The sequence below is a fragment of the Melanostigma gelatinosum genome, assembly GCF_949748355.1.
Source record: "Melanostigma gelatinosum genome assembly, chromosome: 18".
Lineage (NCBI taxonomy): Eukaryota > Metazoa > Chordata > Actinopteri > Perciformes > Zoarcidae > Melanostigma > Melanostigma gelatinosum.
In genome coordinates this window covers 13,316,573-13,332,674 of record NC_136651.1, presented here as the reverse complement: position 1 = coordinate 13,332,674, position 16,102 = coordinate 13,316,573, and the positions used below count along the sequence as shown (strand labels likewise).

Sequence of the window (16,102 nt, the reverse complement as noted above, 5' to 3'; positions counted from 1 at the left end):
ACGATCTACAAGTATTAACAATTGAATAAGTCAAGCATCAAAGCACAAACAACATAGATCTATGGTTTCACAAAACACAAGAATTGATTAAGCATCCCTCGCAACAGACACAAAGTCAGGGCTCGGTCCACGCATCTGTCCTCTCAGTGTTTTGTGAGCCCCGTTCTATCATTTCCCTGTTTCTTTATTCATTCTCATGAGGAGGTGGCCTCGTCCTGCACAGGGACGAGTTATCGTCACACACACACACACACACACACACACACACACACACACACACACACACACACACACACACACACACACACACACACACACACACACACACACACACACACACACGCCAGGGTGAGGCCACTGTGTGTGGGAGTCCTCCAGTTCTCATGGACAGAGAAGATGCTGTTCCTGCTTTCCACCTGTTGTTGCTACATAATATCGCACGGACTAACCCGCTTCACAACACATCTAGTTACGAGTTTAAGCTAAACTACCTGTGTGTCAGAGCGTCTTCTTTGTACGGGAAGCGCGTGAGTGCCTCACCCGGAGATTCAAACCTTTGCTCTATGACACACGCAACACGATTGCAAATGAGCACACACATAATACTTATGCGTTTAATGCCTGTAAATACCGTTAGCATATTTCTACAAGAGGTATTTCTGCAGCAAAGCTCGGAAGATTATTTTGGCTCCAGGTGCAATCCTCCACATTCACCAGTTGGTGGCAGTAACGCGCCGTTTCCTCCTTTAATACCAAAACGAAGAAGATAGGTTTGGTGTTATCCAGCAGCTGATGATGTGTGTTTTCTTTGACTAAAACGTAATCATTTTTAACGCAATGCTAGCTTAATAGTCGTCCGGTTATGGCTGAATTGTCTGAACAGAGACATCGACGGTCCGACTGCGACTAATGGTGAGCTTTGTAACCCGGGTTTGAATCAGTTTAGCCGGCTACGTTACAGAAAAATGCCTGTCAAGGTTAGCGTCGCCGTTTGCTATCCAGGAATCGAACTTGCTAACACAGCTTGACAACAATGAAACGGTCTGACACATTGTTCCAAGATGCCAGTGCGTCTGCTTTTACCAATATGTTAAAAATGAACTACACAGAGCTGCCTCTCCTCAACCGGTGGTTTCTCTTTCCCTCTCTCAGCCTTAACCTCTCCCCGGCTCGCCAGTGCCAGAGAGAGCACGATGCTGCTGAAGATGCCCAAGAAGCTGCTGAAGACCGCCCACTACATAGACCTGGGCAGCTACCAGCACTGGCCGGTGCTGATACCCCAGAGGATAAGGCTGTACACCTACGAACAGATCCCCTGCTTCCTCAAAGAAAACCCCTACATCACAGGCGGCTACAGGGCCCACCTGCCCTCCAAACTCTGCCTGAGGAGGTGGGAGTCATGCTGGAAATATATATATATATATATATATATATATATATATATATATATATATATATATATATATGCGCGCGCAAATATTCTGCATGTTATAATGAACGTTCTACTTGTGTGTTCACGGGCCTTGCTGCTCGCTGATGTGTGTGTTCTTCTTTTTCTCCGTTGCAGTATTTTCATTCTGTCCAATGAGACTGTGAACATTTGGAGCCACCTCCTTGGTTTCCTGCTCTTCTTCTCTCTGGGGGTCAACGACCTCTCATCGGTACTGCCAGCCTCCGGAGCGAAAAGAGAGGACTACGTCATCTACGCCATCGGACTGTTCTGCTTCCAGGTAAAAATGATTTGGCTCACCGTGTGTGTGAGGGAGAAGTTGCTGGTATCAGAGAAAGTCGTGCATCTTTCGTCCAGACCTTGTTTACTGTGCCGTTTAGACATGCAACTGAATTCAAACTTAATATAACTGTCATATTATACTTGGTCCTCCCAGGGTCCATGCTTTTTAATTCTTTACAGCTGTTTATAAGTGTCAGTTAATTATGAACGCCTGCATTAGCTGAGCATTTGTTCTGTGTGTAAATAAAGTATGTATGGCTTAATAAACTGTTTCATGAAGGTTCACGTTTCCTGCCGCAGGCGCAATCAGTTCCCCTCAACCCACACAGGTGTGTAAGCTGTGTGTAGGTGTAGCTACTGTAAAGAGCTGCAATGGCAGCGTAGTTCAGAGACAGCGGTAATTGTTTCTGTGTTAGCTGTGTGCGGTTTATGCTGTAGGTTGTGTTGCAGCTGATGATGAACTTGTTAATGTAATAGATTACAAGTCAGTGATTCCCACTTCCAGTAGGTATACAGTGTAGCACATGTGACCCGCCCACCCTCATTAAACCCCTTTCTTTGTCCATTTAAGTGCATATTGTGAGTATCTAGACTGTCCCTAAAAATTCCTTGAGTTAAATGAATGTATTATAGTTGCAGAAGGATTTTGTTGACTTGCAATGAGAAATGGTGAAGATGTGTTGATGAAACCAAAACGAATCCTAAAAAAAAAATGCTCTGAACATAAAATAAATTGGTGTTTGATGTCATGAGTGCAAGTTTTTTTCCCAGTCTGTAAATGGTACTGTGTGTTTGCATCGCAGGTGTGCATGTTGTGCTCTGTGGGGTATCACTCGTTCTCTTGCCACCGATCAGAGAAGACTTGCCGTCGCTGGCTGTCTTTGGACTACGCAGGCATCTCTGTCGGCATCCTGGGCTGTTATGTCCCTGGGATCTTCTACGCTTTCTACTGTAACGCTGTAAGTGGGAACGCGCAACGTTTTTGTTTTTTTCTTTCTCCAGATGCTAATCAAGAAAGCAGATGCTCCGGCTCTGATTTAGACTGCATCTCATCGGTCACTCTCCTGTCTTGCAGTTTTGGCGACAGGTCTACCTGCTGACGGTGCTGTCCCTGATCCTGGCCGTCTTCTGCGCTCAGGTCCACCCTCATTACCTCAGCAACGAGTGGCGGCGGATTCGGACGGCGATCTTCTGCTGCGTGGCCGGCATCAGCGTGATTCCTACATGTCACTGGGTCTGGCTCAATGAAGGATTCACCACTGATGTTGTACAGGTCAGGAAACGGAGAGATATTAGAAAACAAGCAAAGTGAGAGCGTACGCATGCACGGACTTGGATTTCTTTTTACACTTCCGTGTACACTATTATTATTATTATTATTATTACTGTATTAAGAGAAGTGTTCCTCCAGTGATCATGTGACTACTCAATCTCAGCACTTTCTTCCCCCGACTGTACAACGTTCAGTCATACAAACTTTGTTTTTTGTTGTGTGCGCAGCTGTTCCTGCCTCGTATGATGGTGATGTACCTGATCGCTGGATCTGCCTTCTTGTTCTACGTCACCAAGATCCCTGAACGCTACTTCCCCGGTGAGTCATTCTCCTCCGTCTCTTTACAGAAATCTGTAATTGAGGTTACGGTGTGACTGGGGATGAACAAGAGTTACAATTTATTTTGTTGCGTCAGTGAAGAGTCGCAGAAGCCGCTGCTCCTCTCGTTAGCTTAGCTGCAGCTCAAGGTTTCACACGGGTTCAAACCTGTGTTGTCTGGAACAAAACCCCACGGTCTCTTCAACCGCACTGATCTGTTGTCAGCAGCTGCAGCTTAAACTGCATCTGTAGTTTGGTCGAAACCCAGTAGTTCTGTAGAAACAACCTGAAAACCAGTAGAGGTCATCATATCTGAGGTTTACCTTAAACCTACTGCAGACATGGTCTTAAAAAAGTAAAGATATGAAGGAAACGCAGCAATACATATTAGAATAATGTGTAATTACATTGAAACTCAGTATGTGTATGGTAGTGGACATGTTGCAAGTTTAGGACATCTGAAATGTACAGTCTACTAAAGCCGGAGTCACAGAAAAAATAAACCAATCCATCCTGTTTTTTTATATAATTTAATATATTTTACAGATTCGGGAAAGAAGTACAATATTAGATTTGTTTAATACTGATCAAAATGTATTGTTGTGGGAGTCGGTAGTGCACGCAGACTTGAAATGATAAAACTCACACTGTGTTGTTTCAGTAGCGTTTGTCCAGCCGACCTGGAAAATCAAGCAGCTGTAACAGATTTCCTTAATTACCCCTTAACGAGCCAATGCACAGTGCTGTCTCTTTCACGGCAGGAAGATCACAGGTGTTACGAATAACACTAACGATGGCACCACGCTAGGAAAGTGTCCCAGTGAACCGCTGAAGCTGTGTACGCAAGAACATAAGGATGGACTGATATATGACATGTTTAGATAGGTACTATTTTGAGACATTTACATGTTAACTATCCTCCTAAAATATATTTTCATTCTTGTACATGGTGAAGAAAGTATGAGAATAGGGTGGAAAAAACAAACAATATGTACCGTATTTAGAGCCTTTTTTCCCCCTCCTCCTCCTCTTCTAGGCCAGCTGAACTACCTGGGTGCCAGCCACCAGGTGTGGCACATACTGGTGGTGGTGATGTTCTACTGGTGGCATCAGACAGCCGTACACATCATGCACTTCAGGCACAGCCGGTCGTGCCCGACCAGCAGCGGCTAAGTTGAACCGATCCAAGGATGTTACGGGAAAGGCAATCAGTTGCGGGCTAACAGCTATAAATGTTAGCAGACATCAGTTACACTCCTCATGTTAATATTCCACCACTTCTCACCAGTTAGCTGCTGGTTAGAAGTTGCTGCCTGAAGGTTTTTCAACCACTAGCTTGTGACTATTAGCTGCTGAGGTGTAAAACTGGGAGGCTAACGGTAGCTCTTAGCGTTCACTGAGCCGGTATATACATTAAGTCGACTGTCCCCACCAGTAGATATCAGCTAGGAGTGGCTACACGCCACTGTAAATCTTTTAAAAATCGCTGAACCACCATAACCATTAAGATGCATGAAGCTGGTATTTAAATTAGTTTGTAGAAACAGGCTAAAGTTTGGTGTTTTTAATTGGTGATCATTGTTTTTATCTCATGGTTGGTTGAGATTAGGAATTTTGTTTTTTGTACAGAAGTTTTTAAAAATATCTCTGAGGATTCTGTTGAATCAAACAACGCCTGTGTGAACAATTACCTTTTTCATTTTTTGTGTGTATCAGTTCCTACAAGGTTAGATTGTATTAAAAGTATTGATGAAATGTGGAAAGCACAGAACAAAAACATGACAACTGGAAATTATGAACACTCTGAACTCATAAATAATGTCTCAACGCCTCGAGCATTTGAAGCTAATAGCTAAAGGTCAAGCAACGATCAATCTGTGATATCGACGAAGAAATAGTAGGAACCATATTTAGCCTACAGTACATTCTTTTCTTAAAACTGATTTTTATTTGCGTGTACTGTCTTGTCTTTGGAACAAATAAGATGGCAGTTTTGAAGAACTCTTCACGGAGGCCAAATCCAGTACGTTAGGGCTGCGCTAGGCAAGATGTCATATCGGCCTTATTACCAGAGCAACAGAGTTAATCAATATACTGTACAATCAGCCTCTTTTGATGTTATTGTTATTAGCAGAGTATTGCATTTGAGCTGGTCAGTAAACGGGATGTGTCATCACAGGGCAAAGGATGAACAAAGCCTGACAATGACTAAATCCGATGATCGTCTCCTGACAGCATGGTAAATGATTCCGGTCTCGTATTTGAAGTCACCGACTACTGTTTGTTTTGTTAGAAAGTGGTTCGTAAACCGGATTCTGCATGGTTGAAATGAGAAAAATGTTGATTGTAATATGGATGAAATAACCCTTTTAACAACAGCTCGAACTGGACAATTAATACAACAAAAACACTTTTGTTTTTTTGCTGACAAAGCAGTGAGTGGTCGCACTTAAACTGTCTCTGATTGGTCAACACCTGTGGCTGATAGGGCAGGTAGCTAAAGCCAGAATTGTTGTCAGATGTCACCTTTGCAGCCCTTTGATCATAACGTCGATCATAAAGGCTAACTGTGTGACAAAATTGTTGTTCTAGTCTGTTTTGATGCTGTTGTTTAAAGGAGGCCAGTGTTTAGTGTTACAGCTACCTGGAGCACTTCTTTTTCTTCCCGCAGCACAGTTTGGGGCATATTTCAATGTTTAGACCTTACTTTTTTAGCATAATTCCAATCATGTTTGTACATTTTGGCCTTATTATATTTTGAGTATTTGTTCTGTAAACGCACTTACTGTTACAATCTGTTTGTGGGTCAAAAACAAATGATTGACTCAGACCGATTTCATCTTTGCTGTTACACAACAAGGCCAGGAGTTCTTTTTTTTTTTTTTCAGGAGTTAGTACAACTCAATGCTTTGAACGAGTTGTGGCACTATGAATGAAGTGACTTTATTTCTGCCTTTTTGAGTGCGATTTTAGTTTTCATCATGAACTGCGTGATTTAAAAGAAGAAGAAAAAATCATCTAATGATTGTTTTATCCCGTGTTTGTGTTTTCCTTGAATATCATTTCCATGATAAAGCACTGGCGCTGATTTACGAGATATTTATTTCAGTGCCTGTGTGAAATTATATTTATATTATATTTTTAAAGATTTTGACTGAATAAAGAATGCTGGGAAATAAATTGTTGGGTTGTCTTTTATCAATTGCTCAGGATTACTTTGATTGATTGAATTGATTTGAATGTCTTTATCTAATATCCATATCAATCCCATGATCATTGTAGAGGATGTGTCATGTGCTTATTTCTGCTGTTCATATAATTGAACAATAGAGAGCAGTATTGGTACAAGAGTTACCAATTCACAAGCAGGAGATTTTTGTACTGACGCACACATTCGGTTCACCCGTTTGTTGCCAGATTTGACCAATTTCACCATCGATTGTCTTCTAAGGAGGTGACTTCTCAGACTTTCACATTTGAGGGCTTTCTGTTCAGCCAGTGTCAAGGGATTCACTTCAGTTAGCTCATTGAAAATGACATGCTTGTTAAACACGGGGATCTTCTGATGCAGGCAATTGGTCAAGTCACATGATCAAAGTATCGGTCTCAGGAGCAGGTTAGTATATTCGTATCTTCTAAAAAGAGAAATGTGTGTGCAGGGACTTTATCTTTGGTTGTTGAAACCACTTGGTTCAGATATATTCCTCTCTGTTGACATTGTTGGACAGTGAATGACTGTTAGGATTCTGATCACATTGCATTTGCTCAAAAGAGTTGTTCTTCACGTAGCGGTGCTTCACATTGCTGCTTTTATTAATCGCCACGGTCTCTGAACATACCAGTCAAAACCAGTGGTGTATAGTAACGAATTAGAAACACTTCGTTACTATACTTAAGTTGTTTTTTTGGATATCTGTACTTTACTATTTATATTTCTGTTGACTTTTACTTTTACTTCACTACATTTTGCAAAGAAAACTGACACTTTTACTCTGATACATTTCTCCTGAAACCTTCGTTACTCGCTACAAAATCAAATCTATCTTTAGAAAAAGAAAAGTAATGGGAATCATGTTGATGAATATGAATAAACAGTGACAATCCTTTCGTTTCATTTTGTATGTATTTATGTTTTCCTTGACCTCTATGAAAAACATCATGGGACCACAAACAACTTTCTTCATTCATTAGAAAGATTTGTCTTTTCATGATCTGATGTTTCCCTCAATAACTTTTATTAATTAAAGTCAGAGAGAGCTGGAGAGACGAAACACTCTTTACATCATTTATCATCACCATTCAGTCACGTGAGGCTGATCATTCCATATCATTTAAATTCCCCCCCAAGCATGGAAACATTGAGCCCAATAAATTAATTCCAGTCTTCAAAAAACACCGTAATCATATTCTGGGTTATTAAATAATTACTTCACAATCAGAAATTCAAAACAGATGCAAATAATTCATGAATATGACAAACACAATCTGCCTGTAAAAATCGATCCTACGCTCATAAACGGAATACAAAACACAGTATAAATACCACAGACTGTATAAAAATACTCAATGCTGTTTGTTAAACAGCTAACAGGCTACAGATAGGGAAAGGACACAAGTGAGGGAAACAGGGACGCAATTAAGAGACTTGGGATGTTGTGCACTAAGACCATCTCAGTTGTTTCAGATTTATTTAAAACACAAACAATCATTTTGTGATTTGACTCTTGTCTGGTGGCAATGTTGTCATCCTGAATGATTGTAGTTTTCTTCTGCAGTGGCTTTGTCAGTATGATAGTTATGGTAGAAAATGATATACCATCACAAAATCACCTCATGCTATAATGAATATTTGTGCAAATGGTGTCTGAGACAGGAATGATGGAAAATACAGTTGTCTTACAGTTCATTTTTACTGGGTGTAACTTTTTTGCTTTGTTAAATGAGATTATGAGAAATACCTTTATTCACTTTTTTCTGAACAGATACCACTCTCATGTGTGTCTGCAGCACATTAGCTTAGTTTAGCATGAATACTGGGAAACAGCTAGCCCATCCATAGGTAACAAAATACGCCTACGATTTAACCCTTCCATTTTTGTTTAATGTGTACAAAAACCAAAGTGAAAAAAACAAAACTTTGCCTTTCAGAAGGGGTTCGGAAAGATACTCCTCAGGCACATAACCCCATTGTAAAAAAGCTGGAATTGTCATTTTTACACTTCAATTATTGTACGAATTGAACAAACAAGATAAAACGTGTTAATTAGTGAGCTTAAATTAAATTAAAATTAGATTTTGTACATTGAGACTTTCCCATATCTCCAGTCTTTGTGCTAAGCTAAGTTAACCAGCTGCTGGCTGCACTTCTAGATTTAATGGACACAAATGTGTCCCCTCCAACATTACACAACCCGTCTCTGCTTATTCTAATACAAGTAGTATTAGAAGCGAAATTGAGAGATAGAGAGAGAGATTAAGTAAATACATATGCATATACAATTATTTATATTTATTTATTTCTCAATGAATCTTTCGAGTAGAGACAATAGCCTATTGCAATAAGGCAGAGCACAGTTAACAAACACAACAGCAGCAAAACAAATGTCAACAAACGTGTTGATTAACTTGCAGTAACACATATGCACATACTTTATATGTTTTTGCTTGCAAGGCAGTCACCCTCCCCTGCAGGATTATTTTCTCCAAAATTGTCCAAATCACATTGAGTAAATGATGAAAAGAGAAACATGTATCAATAATATTCACACAAGGATGCAAACTTAGAAGATTGACGAATTTTACACAGCAGAATATACACAAATTCATATAGACATCATTTACATGGATGTCTTATTGTGGGTTTAAATAAATAAAAGAAAAAGGTGACAGTCACAATGGTCATCTGTGTGACAGCAACAATAACACATCAGAAGTGTATTGTCCTCTCTACTGCTTGTCCTAAGAGTAAAGGCCTATCGCCAACCCCGCCAGACGCAAGGGAAGGCTGTCTGGTGCTTTATCAGTCCTGCCAGACGCAAAGGTTTTACAATCCTGCAGCAAACATGCTGTCGGTCTCAATCCGAGTCGTGAGTAAAGTGAACAACCTGTCAGGATCCCTGTCTGACCCGTTGTGTGTTACCCGTGTTCCCCCTGCTCTCCTCTCCGGTGTCGATCCACGGGACATCACACAGTCGATCCGGCCTGCACCCTGTGTCGGACCACGGCCTCCACACATTCCTGTCCTTTATGTTGGTAAAATAAAATCTGTTTTACCAGATTCTGTGTCCTGTAGTCTTGCTATTGGGTCCTGATCTTGAACTCCCGTGACAGAATCTTCACTGCTAACTTACCCCTGGTTTCTGCGTCGAGCATCAACCATTTTTCAAACGGAAAATCAACAAAGAAGACCTGAGCGTAAACAGGCCACTGACTGGTCGATACGTGCGATGCATTGAGTGGGCAACGCGCCGTGTATTGAGTGGGCCGGTCTGACAGTAAACTCCGGGGCCACTTTTTCCCCCCAGTCCGCCCCTGCCTCCAATGAATGACCATGGGGGCAATAGCTCCTGGTAGGCTCTCCAAAGGCAAAGAGTTGCAGCACCTCGCCTGGATAAGGATATTGCTTCCTTTGGCAAAAAAAGTAACATTTATCATTAATAGATATTCCCTTGCTATGATAAATATTTGTTATTAATGCAAATAATTCAGTCAGACAAGCTCTTCACTAAAAACTGTTTAATTCAAGTATTGAACATTAAGGCAGTGTTTGTACTGTGTAGGAATGTTGAATGTCAACACTGTCAACAATGAAAGTCAAGCAGACTACATGTTTTTACAAATCTGAAACACGTGATGATTTAAGTTCCATTAATACATGGAAACAGTTTGACAACAAAATAAGTGTAGGAAAATATAAATTGTTAAGTTTCTAAATTTTACAAACACAAATTTCTATATTTGAATAAAATGGTGATTCATCAAAGCTTCATGATAAAGTAGTAAAAGTAAAAATGCATCCTTTTTTAAGTATAACATCAATTGGGGTACTTTCAAGACAAATTTTTGCACTTGGCAGCATCAGGATAAAAGACTTAAGGAAAAACAGTGATTTAATAACAAAAGAGAATAAATCTGCTCAACACAAAACATTTGATTCAACAAACCAGTAGTGGCGAAGTACAGTATGTGGCATCAGCTGCTGCTATTAGATATACATTTCAGAAGCACCTGAGAAGAGATTGCAGAGAACAGAGCGTTTACAGACTAAGATAGCAAAATGGTCTGTCCACAAATTACATTAAAAAAAATTCCAGTGTATTTGGAGAAAACTGTTTATGATATACGTTGGAACCAAATTATCAGGTGTTAAAGGGCACAAAGCATCAAACAATGAATTGATAGGATACTTTTCCTTATTGAATCCTCTTGGTTACCCCATTCTTTCTGGAACAAAGCTTCTTAAATAGCGACCTCAACGCTAACTCGCAGTATGCAGGACTGGCATAGACGGCATAACCTCATATCATGATAGCATACCTAAACTCCTTCTTCCTCCAGCTGTTCTAAACCACAGAGTCTTCTAACCTGCTCTCTGCTGCTGCAGATGTACTGTTTGCATGAAGAACCGCCGTGTGAACTGTATGAAACAGCAGGCTGCTCATGTCTTTGTCATTTTCTCCAAAGAATTGTCCTTTCTGCAGGGCATCAACGACTGAAGTGTTGCAGTTGGCGAGGAGCACGCTCACACTTATCTCTTTATATTCACTGAGCAGCCCTTTAAATGTGGCCATGCCTGTTGAGTCAATGAACGGTATGGCCGAGCAGTCTAAGACTATTGTGTGGAAAGCCAGTTCTCTTTGTACAAGTCCTATAACAACAGAGTTGTTTTTATCTCCATTTGCCTTGGCCAGCTTTGAGGACATCTCTCTGGCCTTCTTCTCTGCCTTTCTCCTCTTAGTCAGCTCCAAAAAAGGTTCAACTCCGACAGCTTTGTAGAGTGATTTTAGGAATGAGTCCTTGTTTGCGTAGTACAACGGCGCCTGGAAGCGGAACACCTGAACCCGAGGTGGCGCCATAAGGTTCTTGTACTCGTCCAAGTCCTCGTAAAGATCAGTGTCCTTGGCCCGGCCCAGGAGAGAGACCTGGCATCGGACGTCAGATTAGATGAGATCATGAGATAACCAAAGGCCAATAATTGTCTTTTCACATGCTGGAATTATTGTCATTTGTATCAGCTTTCCAAAACCATTATCAGCATTAAGTCTATTACTCACCTTAGCGTTCTGGGTCATGAAGATGACGCAGATCATGGAAAAAAATACTCCGACCATGAGGCCCAGCTCCACACTGATCAGAGCCGTGGCTGACATGGTGACCAGCCACACAATGCCGTCGTTCCGGCTGGCACGCCACTTAGCTGGGACATCCTTGAACTTCCTCAGTGCCCCACGAAGGCTTACAATGATGATACAGGCAAGAACACACTTCTGGAGGGCGTAGAAGAAAGGTGCAAAGAAGAGAAGGACGAGAAGGACAACCATGGCGCTTATCAGACTGGAAATCTGATGGAGGAGCAGAGAAATGGAGAGAAAAAGAGACAGAGGAAGAAAGAGGTTTTGTAGTGAGCGTGAACAGATACAATGCGGTATGTTTTGCTCCTCAGGACAGACTTTAGTGATGTTCCTATAAACCATTCCCTCAGGCAAGGAAAGCAAGAACTTGCCAACTTTAGGGAAGCATTTCAAACAATTTTCAAAAGTAGGAAATTCACCTGTGTCTGGCAACCTGTTGAGTCCTTCACCATGGTTTTTGCCAATGCTGCACTGGTGGTGAAACAGTGGAAGAAGGAGGGGATGATATTACAAAAGCCGATGGCCAGCATCTCCTGGTTGGGACGAACCGTGTAGCCATTTTTCTTGGCAAACATCTCGGACAGCGACACCGTGAAGGCAAAACTGCAGGATAAAATGAAAGTGGGTTTACCAATTGAGCCTGTGAATTAGTCTTTGCTCTTACAAGCATGTGAAGAACTGTTTCGTCCTGATGCAAACGTCCAACAGAAGTGTAAATTAAATAGCATTTTATCTTCCCCACACAATTACTACTTAGGGAGCGATAGCTTTATTTTTTTGCATCTTTAAAAGACTCAATTGATATCTGTTTACTGTTTCAAAGCATAATAAAATGCTGATTGGCGAGTGGTTACCATAATTTAAATGAGCCAATATATGTTTTTCAGATAGAGTACAAACTGTTCATGAATTTTGAAGAGATGCAATCAGATAATGAGGGCATGTATTCCTCCCTGCCAGACAATATTCCAGCTACTAAATTGCATCTTTAACAATCCATGTAACAGAAACACGTGGATGTCAAGCAAACATGTTGTTAAATGTTACACATTACCTAATGACTGCCAAAGGAATGGCATCCAGTATCAACCGTGGCATCAGAGTAAAGCTGGGCACCTGGGGAGGAATGAACCCTGTGGGGATGTGACCGGATACGCTGGAGCCATAATTGCTGTTCAGCTCCCCAAAATGGCTGGCGAGGGTAGCTCCTGCCACAACGATCAGCTCAGTCGGCAGAGGGATCTTAAGACGATCCTTGTAGCGCTCCTGGATCTCTTTCCCTGCCACTACAACAACAAAAATACTCGTCTTATTCCATATCAAAGACAGTTAAGAATTCGCTTTTTAGAGTGTTCATATATCATTAACACATGAGGCCGTTTGTAACTTTACCTAATACAGAGATACAGATGGTGCTAGTGATGAGGTCACACAGGTTGGCCTTATGAATGTTGGCGAAGATGTTGAACCAGGTGACGACGACTGTGCCGTAGCCCTGGTGACGGGGGATCTTCAGACCCAACAGGTATTTAGCCTGCACGGTGAGGATGGTGAAAGAGGCTCCCGTGGCAAAACCATCAAGCATTGGAGCCGAAAGGTATACAGAGACGAAGCCGAGCCGAAACACGGCCATCACGACCTGGTGAAGAGATTTTAGGAGGTGGAGCGAGGAGAGGAAGACGAACAAGACGAGAGGGATGGGAGATGGATGGGAATGAAAACGTGAGTCACTTATCAAATGAAAATATCAAGTATCATATAAGTACAACCTCAAAGAGTCTTTGGTTTACATTTTTACATTATTGCCCATTGATGATGTTGTCATCGTGCCACTATTACGGTACTATCATCACCATCACCCTGCCACAGAAACCGCTTGCAGAATTTCACTATAATAATAAAATGAGGGCCGAAAAGCATTTTCCAAAGCACGACAAAAAAAATGCACCGGCATATATTACCTGATAGACGCCGACCAGGAAGGTGAGGGCAGCAGCGATGCTGATGGAGTAACACTCCTTCCCACACTGCAGACCCATTAGCTCCACAGTGTGAAGTTTACCAGCGGTGAGGTTAGCGCCCAGTGTGGCATTAAACACATCAGGGCCAGATGCTGTGGAGTCCTCATTGAGGTCAAAACCTGCCAGGAACATCTCCTTATACACCACCTGCATAAGTAGAAGTCTTAATTAATCTATGAAGTAAAACACAAGAAATACAACTGTACAGCCTGTGATCCATTGCAGTACCTGTCCAACCATGAGGCTCATGAGGCTGAAGATCCCCACAGAGACATGTCTGGATGTCCCCATGAGGAAGTAGATGATGTTGGCGTAAAATGAGGTGTATAAACCATAGATGGGACCCACTCCTGCCAGCAGGCAGTAGGCGATGGCCTGCGGTACCAAGATGATACCGATGATCACCCCGGACATCAAATCGCCCCAGACGTACTCGTGGAGCTTGTATTTCGGCAGCCAGCGCACAACGGGGAAGAACCCGGTCAGGGTGGATCGGACTCTGGGCACCGAGCAGGTCACACCCTGCTTCAGCTTGGATTTGAGCACTGAAACCGTGGGCTGTCGCTGGCGAGCCCGACGTTCCAGGACAGGTGGCGTGACCTTGGTGACCTCCTCCATGGTCTTAGGGAGGGAGAGGAGGCAGCAAGGTGAGAGGAAGAGGGAGGGGATGTGGATAATGTGGTCAGCCGTGCTCCTGTGAGATCATCATCAGAGAAAAAAGGCGGGGAGGGAAGAGGTACAGGACAAAGACAGGGAAATGGAAACAGTGAATATCACTAGAGATGACTTCAGTCCAAAAATAAAATATGATATCTTCCTGTTAGGTCACTTTCACACTAAGCTTGTTTGCTGTGGTATATTTGAATTCAGAGGCATTTACACATTCACCTGGGGGCTATTTGTGGGTTGGTACATCATCCTTTAAACTTCTCAATCAGCCCTTTGAATGTTCAGTCAGCATTATGAATTCAGTGTTTTACGGTGGTTGACTTTCTCAGTTCCAAAACAACTCGGTGTGCAAATGAATAGTAAACCCAAGATAATTGTCCTGTTAAACTTCAATGAATAGTTGTGCAACAGTACAGGCCGTACAGCATCTTTCATGGTAAAGGTGATGGACGAACATTTTGTCCGTTGTTAACGAGCTCCTTTTTCCAGAACACAGGTTAATCAGTAAATTCAGTACAGTAAAAGTACTAGGCATCTGTAAATTATTATAAACATACAGTGTTGGGGTATTTTGTCCACTTTAGTCCAAATCTTTGCCAGTCCTTCACCTGAACTGCATCTATGTTTTGACACTTTAACTATTCACTACACTGATAGGTCTGCCAGTGCTGCACCCCTTGTTGGTTATCTGTACATGCTCTGATGTGTTGTGGTCTGGTTGAGGTTAAGTGAGGACAGGGCCATTATAACAGTATGCCAAAGCAATAGGTGAGCTAAGTACATGATTAAATCATACTGGGATGTTTGCTGAAATTGATAGGACGGCCCTACCTAGAACATGTTCCACCAGCCGCCACTGAACTAGTGATCGACGGGTTGCAGAAAGCCTTTCTCACAAGGTTAGCATGTTTTCAGAAGCAGCTGCGTCTCAGCGGAGAGATTACCACATAAACCATTAAACACTTTAAATGATGTGTTATCGGCCTCTGCCATCACAACACCGGTACGTGCTGTGATTTAGAGTTCCTGTAGCAGCGCCAGCAGCTGTCACGGACCGATATGACAGGGGGATGAAGAATAGAGGAATGAGTTATTTTATATCAGATTTGTCGTTTGCTTTCTTCTGTCTTTTCTTCTTTTCTTTTTCACTCAGTTTCTTGGCAGTTTTACTTTGCTCACTTTGCAACAAACCAATACAGAGGCAAGTCTGTGTTCATATGCAGCTTATAAATCCAACTTAACCTTTTTAACAGATAAAAGACACGGGAGATAAATAATGAGCCTGCTACAATTTCCCCAAAAAAGAAACCAAGAACTACTTCACATTTGTGCTCAACACTGCTGCCATCAAAATGTCCACCGAAACAAGGTTTTCTTTCAAGAAACACACCTGATTGACTGCTGAGCATGGCAGCAGTCACGCTGAGGACCTTTTGGAACCAAATAATAAGATTTACTTCAGCGTCAAGCCTGAACAGTGCTGGAAACATTTGATCAAAGCTGTTTCTGTAAACCGTTTCTAATCACTGTTGATCATGTGATAAAGCAATCACCACTTCATGCTCAGAAATTACCACAGACTGTGTAGCTTCCTTTCATTGCCTTTCATGTAAATGTTGAAGTTTTTTTATCTACCGGTAGTCATGGTACAAGTCTACGGGGGTGAAAATAACTGGCTTCACAGCTCAAACAGCTCCCTGTCACTGAAAACTCAGAGAGGACTCCTTATTCACCAATT

The 16,102-nt window shown here is 41.9% G+C and overlaps 2 protein-coding genes across 2 annotated transcripts; one reads left to right on the top strand and one right to left on the bottom strand.

Moving 5' to 3' along the window:
* The first annotated feature begins 770 nt into the window (after nucleotides 1-770).
* On the top strand, nucleotides 771-6,503 carry LOC306792541 (progestin and adipoQ receptor family member 3-like). Its single transcript, XM_079289749.1, has 7 exons — nucleotides 771-912; nucleotides 1,153-1,390; nucleotides 1,568-1,730; nucleotides 2,536-2,691; nucleotides 2,808-3,005; nucleotides 3,233-3,323; nucleotides 4,360-6,503. The coding sequence occupies exons 2-7, from the start codon at nucleotides 1,194-1,196 to the stop codon at nucleotides 4,494-4,496; spliced, it is 942 nt and encodes a 313-aa protein (XP_079145875.1). The 5' UTR covers nucleotides 771-912; nucleotides 1,153-1,193; the 3' UTR covers nucleotides 4,497-6,503.
* Nucleotides 6,504-10,885: 4,382 nt separating this feature from the next.
* Nucleotides 10,886-14,313, bottom strand: slc26a1 (solute carrier family 26 member 1; the record flags this gene model as incomplete). Its single annotated transcript, XM_079289017.1, has 7 exons — nucleotides 10,886-11,464; nucleotides 11,597-11,884; nucleotides 12,094-12,277; nucleotides 12,729-12,960; nucleotides 13,067-13,313; nucleotides 13,636-13,842; nucleotides 13,924-14,313. The coding sequence occupies 7 exons, from the start codon at nucleotides 14,311-14,313 to the stop codon at nucleotides 10,886-10,888; spliced, it is 2,127 nt and encodes a 708-aa protein (XP_079145143.1).
* Nucleotides 14,314-16,102: the final 1,789 nt, after the last annotated feature.

Bases quoted from the DNA above. Each gene is read 5' to 3' on its own strand.
- LOC306792541 (XM_079289749.1), top strand. From the start codon at position 1,194: ATGCTGCTGAAGATGCCCAAGAAGCTGCTGAAGACCGCCCACTACATA. The intron at 2,692-2,807 runs GTAAGTGGGAAC...CCTGTCTTGCAG, and splicing joins ACGCTTTCTACTGTAACGCT to TTTTGGCGACAGGTCTACCT. The intron at 3,324-4,359 runs GTGAGTCATTCT...CTCCTCTTCTAG, and splicing joins CCCTGAACGCTACTTCCCCG to GCCAGCTGAACTACCTGGGT.